General features: G+C 44.6%; 1 protein-coding gene across 2 annotated transcripts in view; it reads left to right on the forward strand.

Annotated features, from left to right (window-relative positions):
* Nucleotides 1–14,041, forward strand: part of cwc27 (CWC27 spliceosome associated cyclophilin) — a 349,321-nt gene that overhangs the window by 39,093 nt on the left and 296,187 nt on the right. The window contains exons 4-5 of one of the 2 annotated variants that reach the window (XM_070869343.1): nucleotides 604–747; nucleotides 9,596–9,694. In XM_070869343.1, coding sequence (XP_070725444.1) covers nucleotides 604–747; nucleotides 9,596–9,694 — 243 coding nt within the window. The remainder of the gene's footprint in view (nucleotides 1–603; nucleotides 748–9,595; nucleotides 9,695–14,041) is intronic. The other variant, XM_070869351.1, reaches the window with a different exon arrangement.

Here is a 14,041-nt window from a genome sequence, read left to right on the forward strand (position 1 = left end):
CACTTCCTCCCTTTACTGGTTCTGATTAATGCTAGGATAAATTCCATGATGCTGGTACCCTTTTTGCGACTGTTTCCAGATGGCTATTCTTAATGTGAGAGTCATGGGAGGATGTTCCAACATAAAAGCATCACAACAGTTTGATTGCTGTCTTCATCATCCTGCTTTTCAGTAAGGGGCTTGGACCACAGGAGTTGGAATGATTGTTGCTGCCCTCTCCTCCCTCAGTCTATATACACTGAGGCCTATTGTAGTGTCCCCAGCATCAAGTAACTCAGCACAGATCAGCAATCAAACCTGGGACCTGTCTGTAACACACTGGACTGCATATTTGTCTACTGAGCCTTGAGGGAGTGGAGATGTATGAATTTTCTGTATTTGTCCATTATGTATTTAAAACATTTCCAATTTTTTTTGTGCTTTGCAGCTAGGAGCTGTGATTGAATAAGTATTAATAGCATTTGCATTACAGTCGATTTTTATTTTTTTCATATCATTTTGATTCTTTTGCTTGTAGACTTGTACTTTGTATTTCTGGAAATTAGATCCTTGAAATCTCCAGTTTTCATTAAACGTAATTTTTTTCTTTATTTTAACTTTCAGGATGAATTTCATTCTCGTTTACGTTTTAATAGAAGAGGATTGGTTGCTATGGCAAATGCTGGATCTCATGATAATGGCAGCCAGTTTTTCTTTACATTGGGTCCTGCGGATGAACTCAATAACAAACATACCATCTTTGGAAAGGTTAGATTATGAGGATAAAGACATTTTGCTATTGGATTCCAATTTTATCTACTGACATGCCCAAGGGCAAGACTCAGACTAACACTTACACTCTTCAAACAAGCAAACACGCACACTGGACGTCCTTCTTGTACACATTACCCTTACATGCTGTGTTGCAATTTTTCAGTAATGTTTTATAATATAAGCTTCCTATATAAACATTTCAATAGAATTCCTATATTAACAAGTTCAACATTGTCCCTGGTGCTCTAATTCTATACCTCCAATGACTTTGTGCTGTTCCGCTTCCCTTTCCCGTCTCCCACCTCTAAGCTCTCTACTAGCCACAGAACTGAAATCTACTATCAACCTGTTTGCTGTTAACTGTAATTATCATATTAATTCTCTTATGATCTCATCTTTCCTTAAGTTGTGTAAGTTCTTATGGTGCTTTTACTTTCATGGTAAACTATTTAAAGCCAGATCCTGGTTATGGCTAGGAATGCAGCTTTTCTCACTGCCAGAGCTGGAAAAGAAATATTCTAGATCATATTGGGCTTCAAGTCCTGTTCCTTGCAACCAGCCTCAATGTTTATTTCAAAAAGAACGCAAATCTTCTCAGCCTTTTTGAGCCTCCGGTCCTGCTCCCGGCAACTGGCACTGCTTTTTTAGCACCGCTCCTCTTTTTTTTCCCCTGCTTGCCATTTATCCAACCCACATTTCAAAAGCCTGTATCGGGCCTTTATCTGGCATCTGGCTTTTTAAATACCAGGGTGCGATTCCTTGTTATTTAACAGGTTTGTAGTTCAAAGTAAGGGGAAGCCCTATATGGAATGCTGCTCCACACTTCAAAACCTGGTTCCTGGTTTTGAACTACATGGGGGGAATTCCTTTTAAAGGCATCTACATAACTTTGAGGAAACCTCTGTTATTTAAGCTGCAAAAACTTTAAATAATAGTAGCTTCTTCAAATCTGAGGTTGGGGAGACAATTAAAGGTCTCCACATCTTCCTGGTGCACCAAGCACTTGTTGATTTCTTCCTCTTGCCCTGTCTCTTTCCCTCCGACACTGAGCACCTGCTCCTTGCCCTTTTTCTCCTTCCTGCCTCCCTGACTGTGAACCACATTCAGCATGAGAAAATATAGCTTGCCTCCCAACAGCAGCCCAAAAGGCACATGAAATCTGGTAACTTGTAGAACTCTGCCCAGCACACCTTGTAACTCGGCTGCTGCCACTGCAAGATGCTAGCTTGTTGTCCATACCTCCTACTTGAAAGAAGACAGAAAATGGTAGAAGGGAGAGCAAAAGACAGAGCATCAGAAAAGAAGAGCATGGGTGAGGGAAACCGAGGAGAGTGACCAGATGAGACAGAAAAAGAAGAGAGAAAGAAGTGGCTATATGAAGGTAAGAGAGAACGCACCCTCTGATTTACTGTGAGCAACTCCACAAGCGATCCACTTTATAATACAGTGTAAAACAGTTAAATGAATAATAATTTTGCCAAATAATTTTATTTACTTAACCATTCTATTCTTCTATCCATTTTAACTTGCTTCAAGTTTGACAAGAAACTAACAATGGAATGCAAATGATGCAATTACAGCACAGTCAGGCAGTTATTATAAATAAAGTGTATTTATGTAATTTGCTTCATTACAATATACATATTATAGTGCAGCACAACAAATCTTGAAAAAAAAGGACATAAAATATTAATGGAGTCAGAGTTTCAGCCACCGTTAGCACTGTGATTATTTGCACCTTCTGCGCATGTACCCGTATGGGAGGCGGGCCATCAACACTATCCCGCGCATGCACACCGGAGGGCCCTTGTCAGTCCATCACTAGCTATCTGTGAGGCAGGCTGGCAGGCAATAGGCTGTGGCCTTGGTGTGAAAGTCACTGAGAATCAGCCGAGAGTGAAAACTCAGCCCAGGCTCCAATGTTTAAAGCCTACTCACCCGGTTGAGCTTGCCCATCTTGCGGCCTCGTCAAGTGTGTGAGGATCCCAGGGTTTGGTGGTGTCATGGCTCGGGGCCTGTTCACTCTGCCGCCTCTCACGCTCTCTGGTCTGATTTTACAAAGAGAGCAGACGAGGTCGAAATCAAATCAAAAGCCCAAAGTTTGCAAATTGGAAAATCTTAGTTTCTTCCACACAGGAGGTGGTGTGGAGACATGAGAGACAAACGTAAATAGATGCCATTGGTTATGTTGAATGCCATTTTCTTCTGGGCAAGTTGAACTCGCAGCGGACGCATAAAGGTGGGCAATGCTGTTTTTGCATTACCCATCTGTACGAACCTGTCCCCTGAGATAAACGGAAAGTCACAATTGTTATGTATGGAGAAAGAGTCAGACTGAACACTGTGAGCTCAAAGTAAAGTGTGACCGTAGTCTTTTATTGCAGGTCTCCAGAGTCCTCTCCAACCTGTGAGGCTTCCTTAAATACCTGTGCTCCCAAGGGATTATGGGATCCCTTGGGACTCCAGGGGATGAGCCCTCTGGTGGCTGTACAGAGTATATACAAGTTTACATATATAACAACACTCCCGTCGCCGCACCCCCCCAAAGTCAATAGTGTAACTATTTACAATGCGAGTCGATCTGGGGCCCTACTTGCCCTGCTTGATCGTCTTGGGGCAAATGCTGATATTGTTGAATCAATTGTTGGGCTGCTGTGCAGCTGGCTTTACTAGGCTGCCTGGTGTGGTGGGTCCTGCTGGGCTGCTGTGGATGATGGTTCTGCCTCATGGTCAACCGCGGTGTCGGTTGCCACTGGTGTATGTGTGTTGGGGGATCAAAGAAGGTAGGGTCCAATGTGGGTTGCTCAGGATAGTCTGTAAATCTGAGTTTGATTTGGTCCAAGTGTTTCCGGTAAATTAGTCCATTTGAAAGTTTGACCCGAAACACCCTGCTCCCCTCTTTGGCTACGACAGTGCCAGGGAGCCACTTGGGACCTTGTCCATAATTCAATACAAATACAGGATCATTGATTTCAATCTTGTGTGACACATTTGCGCTATCATGGTATGTACTTTGTTGAAGCCGCCTGCTCTCTACCTGTTCATGGAGATCAGGGCGAACTAACGAGAGCCTTGTCTTAATTGCTCTTTTCATGAGCAGTTCAGCAGGTGGGATCCCAGTGAAGAGTGGGGTCTCGTGCGGTAGCTAAGCAGGACTTGGGATAGGCAAGTCTGCAGTGAGCCTTCCGTTACCCTCTTCAAGCCCTGCTTGATGGTTTGCACTGCTCTCTCTCACCATTGGACGCTTGTTTAAACGGGGCAAATGTGACATGTTTGATCCCGTTGCGGGTCATGAATTCTTTGAACTCAGCACTGGTAAAACATGGTCCGTTGTCGCTCACCAGGACATAGGGTAGGCCGTGTGGCAAACATGGCCCGCAGGCTTTCAGTGGTGGCAGCGGACGTGCTAGCTGACATCTCACATTCAATCCATTTGGAGTACGTATCTACAACCACAAAGAACATTTTACCCAAGAACAAACCTGCATAGTCGACGTGCACCCTAGACTACGGTTTGGAGGGCCAAGACCATAAACTTAGCGGCGCCTCCCTAGGTACATTGCTTAACTGCGAGCATGTATTACATCTCTGAACGCAGGACTCTAAGTCCGCATTGATGCCGGGCCACTGCACGTGGGATCTGGCTATCGCTTTCATCATTACGATGCCTGGGTGGGTACTGTGCAGGTCATTGATGAAGGTGTCTCTGCCCTTCTTGGGAACCACTACTCGATTGCCACACAGAAGGCAGTCTGCCTATAATAGACATTTCATCTTTGCGCTGCTGGAACGGCTTTATCTCTTCCTGCATTTCCACTGGGACACTGGACCAGCTCCTGTGAAGTGCACAATTTTTGACTAGGGACAATAAGGATCCTGGCTCGTCCAGGTTTTGATCTGCCGGATATTGACGGGTGATTGCTCACTCTCAAATGCTTCCATAACCATGGCTAAATCTGCGGTCTGCGCCATTTCCACCCCAGTGGTGGGCAATGGCAGCCTACTGAGAGCATCGGCGCAGTTTTCTGTGCCTGGCCTGTGGAGGATGGTGTAGTTGGATGCGGACAATATGAGCGCCCATCTCTGGATGTGGGCCGATGCATTGGTATTTATCCCTTTACTCTCGGAAAACAGGGGTATTAGTGGCTTATAGTTAGTTTCCAATTCGAATTTTAGCCGAAACAGATATTGATGCATTTTCTTTACCCCATAGACACATGCTAACGCTTCTTTCTCAATCATGCTGTAGGCTCTCTCAGCCTTAGACAGACTCCTGGATGCGTAAGCAACCGGTTGCAGTTTCCCAAAATCATTAGCTTGTTGCAATACACATGACGACGCATCACATGCTAGTACCAAACGCTTACATGGATCATACAACACAAGCAATTTGTTTGAGCATAACAATTTTCTAGCTTTTACAAAGGCATTTTCTTGGCTTTTACCCCAAACCCATTTGTCCCCTTTACGCAGTAAGACATAGAAACATAGAAAATGCAGTGGTTCTAACAGTGTGCTGAGACCCGGTAAGAAGTTACCAAAGTAGTTCAGGAGTCCTAGAAACGACCGCAGCTTCCTCACGTTCTGTGGCCTCGTTGCGTTCTCGATTGCCTCCGTCTTCGAATCAGTGGGCCTGATGCCGTCTGCCGCGATCCTCCTCCCCCAAGATCTCCACTTCAGGTGCCAGGAAAACACACTTTGAACGCGTTTAACCTGAGCCCCACGCGGTTGAGTCGACTAAGAACCTCCTCCAGGTTTTGCAGATGCTCGACGGTGTCCCGACCTGTGACCAAGATGTCGTCCTGGAAGACCACGGTGCGCGGGACCGACTTCAGTAAGCTTTCCATGTTTCTCTGGAATATCGCCGCCGCTGATCGACTTCCAAATGAACACCTGTTGTAAATGAAAAGACCTTTGTGCATGTTGATGCAGGTGACTCCCTTCGATGATTCCTCCAGTTTGCGTCATGTAGGCCGAGGTCAAGTCCAGCTTCGTGACCGTCTTTCCTCCCACCAGCGTTGCAAAGAGGTCGTTGGCCTTTGGTAGTGGGTATTGATCCTGCAGGGAGAAACGATTGATAGTTACTCTGTAATCGCCACAGATCTGACGGTGCCGTCTCCCTTGAGGACAGGAACGATCGGGCTAGCCCACTCGTTGAATTCGATCGGTGAAATGATGCCCTCTCGTTGCAGCTGGTCTAGCTCGATCTCTACCCTTTCCCTCATTATGTACGGTACTGCTTGTGATGGATGGGTCGCGCCCCCGGAATTAGGTGAATCTGCACTTTTGCTCCTTGGAATTTCCCGATGCTTGGTTCGAACAGCGAAGGGAACTTGTTTAAGACCTAGGCACATGAAATGTCGTCAGCGGGCGATAGCCCTTTTCCAGTATATCTTTCCCAGCCAGCTCCTGCCGAACGGCATGGGACCATCGCCTGGTATCATCCAGAGTGGTAGCTTTTGCACCGCTCCCTCGTAGGAGACCTTTACGGTAGCACTGCCGATTACGGGAATCAGTTCTTTTGTGCAAGTTCTTAGTTTCGTACGAATTGGAGTTAAGACTGGCCTTGAGGCCTTGCTGCACCACAACCATTTGAAAGTCTTTTTGCCCACGATGGACTGGCTCGCGGCCGTGTCCAGCACCATTGACACCGGGAGTCCATTTAGTTCAACATTCAGCATTATCGGGGGACAATTCGTGGTGAATGTGTGCGCCCCATGTACCTCTGCCTCCTCGGTCTGAGGCTCTGGTTTGTCGTGACCTGTCCTCCTCTGCAACATGGTGGTTTGCAGGTTTAACAGGATTTGCAGCTCACCTGCACATACGTTGGAGGTGTCCCATTGTTCCACAGGCGTTGCAAATGTACCCTTTGAATTGGCATGAATGGAAACGATGATCACCCCCGCAGCGCCAACAAGGTATTAATGGCCTTGTATTCAGCACCCTTGATGGTGGACTCTGAGACATCAGCGGATGTGCAGCTGCAGGCATGTGTGACCTGCCCTGTATGTTGCGATTTGAAAACAACATCACTTTGTTCAGTACTTGTAGCAACACTCGTGTGCTGAGAGATTTGCTTAGTATTGTCACTGGTGGCAATGAACGCCTGGGCTATCGCTATGGCCTTACTCAAGGTTGGGGTCTCTACAGTCAAAAGTTTGCGAAGTATGGTTTTGTGGCCAATGCCAAGTACGAAAAAGTCTCTGAGCATGTGCTCCAAATGTCCTTCAAATTCGCAATGTCCTGCAAGGCGTCAAAGCTTGGTGACATAACTCACCATTTCCTGGCCTTCAGACCTTTTGTAGGTGTAAAACCGGTACCTTGCCATCAGAATGCTTTCCTTCGGGTTCAGATGCTCTCGGACCAGTGTGCAGAAATCATCGTATGATTTCTCCGTGGGTTTCTCTGGAGTAAGCAGATTCTTCAGAGGGCCATATGTTGGTGCCGCACAGACGGTGAGGCGGATCGCCCTTCGTTTGGCAGTGTTCTCTTCCCCGTCTAGCTCGTTGGCCACGAAGTATTGGTCGAGTCGCTCCACAAAAGTTTCCCAGTCATCTCCCTTCGCGAATTTCCCCAGGATGCGCACTGTTCTGTGCATCTTTGGGTTCTCTATCTGTATCTCGTCGCCAGTTGTTATGTATGGAGAAAGAGTCAGACTGAGCACTGTGAGCTCAAAGTAAAGTGTGACCATAGTCTTTTATTGCAGGTCTCCAGAGTCTCTCTGCAACCTGTGAGGCCTCCTTAAATACCTGTGCTCCCAAGGGATTATGGGATCCCTTGGGACTCCAGGGGATGAGCCCTCTGATGGCTGTACAGAGTGTACACAAGTTTACATATATAACAACAATCATAACATATTATTTACAATAGGTTATGTTTAAACAGAGTGCTCTGACATGCTCGCAACACAAATTAAAATACTTGAATGTGTTCTGAGTCAATAAGGCTTTCATTCTCAAGATGTAAGGATTAATTTGATACTGAAACACTTATTTACTTCCATATGTTTCAAACTAACAAGAATACTTTCATGTTTTTACTGCAAAAAGCTCAGCACTCCAGCCGTGCCACAACTGGACTTCCACATTCTGATCAAATTACACATTGCTGACAAATTGTGTCTTGTCCTCCAAGGGGACCAATCAGAAACCTGGTGTTGCAAATCGACGTGACCCACAATGAGTTGCCAAAAGGTTTTTGTGTTGTTGAAACATGAGTAAACTATAAGCATCGCCAAACTTGAGCATCGGCAGCCGATGATGTGGTTGTCACATTGATTACCAAAAGTGCCTGAGCCCAAGCAGCTGATAAGGTGAAAAAGACTGAAACATCACTGAATTAGTGACTAGATGATTTTCACAACAGACAAAGACGCTTGTAAAAAGAGTTAAATACATAAATTGGCAAAAATGGCTTACATGTCGGCTTTAGCGAGGCAGTACAGGTATAACGTTTCAGTGAATAAATCCAGACTTTCGCAATTCATGTAAACGTTTTATTCATTTAACAGGGAGAGCTACCATTGGAAAAGATAGAAACGGGATTTATGCAGGAAGATTTTATTCTCAAACATTTTTATTTTTTAATCAGTTCATTTATGTAGGCTTAACTGTATTAAAAGTATTGCATACTTACCGGTGAGCCCTCCTAGCTTTATCTCCAAGGAAGGTGGCACAGTTCTCCAGAGCTAGCCATCCCAGACTTGTGAAAGTCAGGTTTGTCGTCTGACACTTCCTCCACCCCCTCATTGCTTCTTTCTACTTTCTCTTGTCACCTCTTCCGCTGCTCAATCTCTAAGCCAGCCTATCCCTCACTTCAAGAGGTGATCTTTCTTCATTTTACCTGCTGCTGTCCCTGCCTGATCACCAGTTCATTTCAACCTATGCTCTGCAGTGAGAAAAGCCACATTGCCGGCTGTGCCTGGGAACCAGTTTTAAGTAGTTTGAGTTGTTATGATGCTTTTCATAGTAACTCGCTTAAAGCCAGTTCCTAGTTATTGCTGGGAAAGCAGCTTTTCTCACTGCCATAGCTGGTTTCCAAATGGGTTTTCTCAAAAAGCTGGCGCAAGCCTCTGTTACTCAAAGCTTATACTTTACTTGTGCTGTAATTGTTGACTTCTGTAATTGCTTTGGAGATGGAGCTAGGGGGGCCTAATGGCAAGCATGCAAGAGTTTTATATAGTGGATCACTTTTGCAGTTGCTCACAGTAAGTCGGAGGGTGTGTTTGTTTCTGTTATCTTCACGTAGCCGCTTCTTTATTTTCTCTCCTTGTGCTTATCTTTCTCTATCATGGAAAGCCTTTTTTAAAAACTTGTACGGTGATGGGAAATGTCTTATTTTCCTTCATTCCGGACCTGCTCAGAACGCCTGTGCCTTTCTCCTTCCTGCTTCATTTCCTCTGCTGCTTTCTACTGGGCAATGCCACTTCTGTATCCCCTACCCTGAGTGCCCCTGCCACCTCACCACTCCCCACTGCCAACTCACCCCCAACAAAACGCTCATCACTTTGCAGAACTTAATGCCAGTTTGAGGTCATGGGTTGGGAACAAAGTTCTTTTACTTTTACTAAAACAATAAAAGAGCAATAAGTGCATTAAAGAAAATTATAGCCAGTTTTCTGATTTTTGAGTGTGCATGTATGTATATATTTTATAGCGTTGAAGGTGTACATTAATAATACATTTTATATACCAATGTGTATGTTAATGTAAATCACATTCCAAGTTATAACAGTTTTACTGATCCATGCAACTGAATTTAATCTACAGTACGTTGAATAAGAATCTAATAAGATAATCATGTTTTGATTATAGGTGGGAAAATTATTAGTTTTTTTTTACAGGTGACTGGTGATACTATTTATAATATATTAAGATTAGCGGAAGTAGAAATTGATAAAGATGAGCGACCAATCAGCCCTCATAAGATTAAATCTACAGAGGTGAGATGACCAATTTGAAATTCATATTTGAATTGTTTGTATATTGCCAAATTTAAATATGGAGTCCATAGTCATTAGATTAGAAGTACTTTTTGGATACAGTTCTTCTACCGATTCATCAATCTGTTTTTATGTATCTGGTGTTGTGAAGGTATAAATTTATGCCACTTAATGTTGTCACTGGTTGTTACCGTCAATCAACTGAACTTGAGCCCTTTGTGCCAATTGTAACTGCAGTACTTAACATTCGCCGCAGGGTGGCTCTGTAGCAATGCATTTTCCATCTTGCTTCTGGGGCCATGAGAAACCCATGCTTTCATTTGTCTGTCCCCTCCCCACACCATCCGCTCCTGTTTTTGGCGAGTAGCATGGATTTGGCACGTGGGACCTGCTCCAGTTGCCAGGACCTTCTGTTTAGTGGCAGCATTGCCATTTATTAACTGGATTCCTTGGCTGCTGGGCCATTCTACCTACTGCTATTGAGCTGTCCTCACTCATTCAATCACTCGTCGGCCTACCTCCCTCACTGGTTTTGCAGTAACGTCGCCCTGTTGCTTGCTTCCACTGTTCTTGTCGTCTTGCAGTAATCTGAGGGAAAAGCTAGTTGTTGGTGCTGCTCCTCCTCATTCTTGCCAGTTAGCCTTGTATTTCATTAATTTTCCCCAGAGAAGCCTAGATCTTTAATTCACTTTCCTCAACAACGTCCTATCTTTATTTAATTAATTTTCTCCAACTGCCATCCCCCACCCCTTTGCCTCTCTGGTTTTCTAATTGTTTTATTAGCTCTTTGGGTGTGGGAAACATTGTCACTGCAGTATTTATTGCGCATTCCTAGTAGCCCTAAGGGCATTAAAAATTAACCAAGTAGTGTGGGTCTGGAGTCATATGTAGGACAGCCCTGGTAAGGGTGGCAGGTCCCTTCCTTGCAGGACACTAAGCCAGTCCAGTCCAGTTTGAGTTGCAGGTGTGGATGGTATTTATGCTAAATTCCTGAAATGAGCACTTGTGTGGGTTTGATTCCCATACTCCCCTTTCTTATCTCCCCGCCCCCTAAAACCCCACTTTTTTTCTGTGCCAGCCCCTGGAAAATACACTCCCTCAAATCTCTTACTACAACACTTTCTAATTCCCAACTATCTAACCATTGGCCTACAATTTTTCATGACATTTCTGCAACTATTGATCTGTTAAATCACACCCTCTCCACCACCTTTGATGTCCTTGTCCCCACTAAAATCATTGCACTCTCACACTGGTCGTTCCGCCTGGTATACCCCTCACCTCCGCTCCTTAAGTCTATGGGACGCAGATTTGAATGTGTCTGGCGGACAACATGGTCTAACCATCCGTTACTATATATGGCTGGATCACATAAAGCATTATTGGGTCCTGCTCGCCATTGCTAAAACTGCCCACTATTCCAAGATCATCCAGGAAGGCATAGATAACACCAGGCTTTTTTTCACCACTAACTGTCTTCTAAAACCATCCTCCAGTGCCTCCTTTGCCCTCAACTCCAACAATAAATGTGAGGAGCTCAAGGACTTCTTTGTTAAAAAGATGGAGCACATCCATTCAACTGCTTCTCTCTCTCTTCCCCTAGCCCATCAGGCCTTACTTCCTCTCCATTTTCCCCCTGCCCTAACCCTAACTTTGCATATCTACCCTCTTGCCCTTTCAAAGCTCATCTCGTTGATGAGACTGACCTCCTGCTCTCGACACGATTCCTACTAAATTGCTGACCATCCAACTTCTCTTTCTGGCTCCCATGTTAGTGGATATTATTAAGGGTTTTCCTCAGGTACTGTCTCCCTCCCCTTCAAATCTGCAATCATCAATCCTTTCCTCAAAAAAACAAACGCTTGATCCCCTCTATCCTTGAAAACTATTGCCCTATTTCCAACCTCCCTTTCCTCTCCAAGTATTTAAACGTGTTGCCTCCCATATCTGTGCCTATCCTTCCTGGAATCTCTCCAATCAGGATTCCGCCCCTGCTTACAGTACCGAAACAGCTCTTACCAAGATCACAAATGACATCCTAATTGACTGTGACGAAGGTAAACTATTCCTTCTCGTCTTTCTCGACTTGTCTGCAGCCTTTGACACGGTTGACCACAAAATTCTGCTCCAACGCTTCTCCACCATCGTCCAGCTGGATGAGACTGCACTCGCCTGGTTTCATTCCTTTCTTTTGCCGTAGCCCTAGAATCATCAGCGATGGTTTCTCTTACTGCTCCCGCACCATCACCTCTGGTGTCCTCCAAGGATCTATCCTTAGCCCCCTCCTATTTCTCATCTGCATGCTGCCACTCGGTGACATTGTCCGGTGACACAGCGTGAGTTTTTTCATGTACATTGATGACACCCAGCTCTACCTCTCCACCACCGCTCTTGAACCCTCCGGTGTCTCCATACTGTCAAACTGCTTGACCGACATCCAGCACTGGATGAACAGAAACTTCCTCCATTTAAATATCGGGAAGACCGAAGCCATTGTCTCCGGTTCACGCCACAAACTCCCTTTCTAACTCATATCCGTACCATCACTAAGACTGTCCATTTCCACCTTGGTAACATCGCCCGTCTCTGCCCTTGCCTCAGCTTATCAGTTGTTGAAACTCTCATCCATGCTTTTGTTACCTCTAGACTTGACTATTCCAATGCACTCCTGGCCGGCCTCCCTAGTTCTACCCTCCATAAACTTGAGGTCATCAAAAATTCTGCCACCTGTTTGTTAACTCGCACCTTGGGACGTTTTATTACATTAAAGGCGCTATATAAATATAAGTTGTTTGAACACTGAGATATTATTGTCAAGAACTGCTGGTTTGCCTTGTAGCTGTTTTTCTGAGGCCTAAGAATAGGATTTGGTTTTCCAGAGTGCAGTTGTGGTCCCTATCCACAAGAAGGGGAATCCTAAAGGAATCTTCCTGATATCAGTGATTAAGATTGTTCTTCAGATATTGTGGCATTTAATCTGATGGTCTGGAGTTAATCAAAAAAGGATCAAGTTGGATTTTGTTTTTGTGAGGATTACGTATGGCAGGTTGTGGCTTATTACGAGTTTCTGGACCTTCATAAGGTTTTAGGGGTGATCCTCTTGACGTTGCCTTTATCGAAAACTGAAACCTTCAGGAGTAGATGGCCAATTTTTGGATTTTGTCTGGGATCTTTAACCAATGGAGAAATGGTTTAGGATCATCGTTGTGTAGCTGCACACCCTTGTAGGTAGATGTAACCCACAGGTCTTCCTTCATCTCGAATGATTCTCTTACCCTTTACACGCTCCATCATAACCTTAATGACTGATCATAATTGATTGGACTTTGTCACTCATAAACCGGAAATGTGCTTCTTCAGAGTTCTGCCTTTGGAGAGGGCAACATGGCTTGGGGCTAACAATTAACCTAACTGCAGTAAATTAAATACTGGAAATTATGTACGATTCTCATGTCGTCAATCAATTCAGAAAGTGAAAATACTACATCGAGGAACAGATTGGTACAAAAAAGAATGATTCGCATTTAAATAGTGCCTTTCATGACCACTCGATGTCCCATATCACTTTACAGCCAATTAGGTACTTTTGAAGTGTAGTCACTGTTGTACTGTTGGAAACGCAGCAGCCATTCTATGCACAGCTAGCTCCCATAGGCTAAAATACCTAATTATTTACAAATTAAATGACATGATGAAAAGCATGAGAAAAGGGCATGTACTACATAATACAATCAATAAGCTCAAAAGTTTGGAAAACAATCCAGAGGGCTAATTTATTAATTTCCTGCCTGTATTGGTAGAACTTTGGAACAATCATTTGATGAAGAAGTAATTTTATACACCTCAGTTAAATCTCCCCTCAGCCGCCTCTGTTCCAAAGAAAACAACCCCAGCTTTTCCAATCTTTCCTCATAGCTAAAATCTTCCAGTCCTGGCAACGTCCTCGTAAATCTCCTCTTTATCCTCTCTAGCACAATCACATCTTTCCTGTAATGTGACCAGAACTGTACGCACTGAGGGTCAAGAACAGAGAGGTATTCATTAGCGGCAGAGAGGCAGTCAGTGCCCGCTGGAAGGAGCACTTTGACGATCTCTTTAACCAAGACTCTGTCTTTACTGTGACTGTCCTCGACTCCAACCCGCAGCATGCTACCCACCACCACCTCAGCATAACCCCAGTTCGGTATGACGTTGAAAAGGCCATCCAAGAACAACAAGGCCTCAGGAGCAGCTGGAATCCCCACGAAGTACTAAAGCATGGCGGAGAAGCACTATTGACACGAATCCATGAACTCACTCACTCTTATTTGGAAGGAGGAGAGTGTGCCAGGGGATCACAGAGACGCT

Source organism: Pristiophorus japonicus, chromosome 2 (genome assembly GCF_044704955.1).
Source record: "Pristiophorus japonicus isolate sPriJap1 chromosome 2, sPriJap1.hap1, whole genome shotgun sequence".
In the NCBI taxonomy this organism is placed as follows: Eukaryota; Metazoa; Chordata; class Chondrichthyes; family Pristiophoridae; genus Pristiophorus; species Pristiophorus japonicus.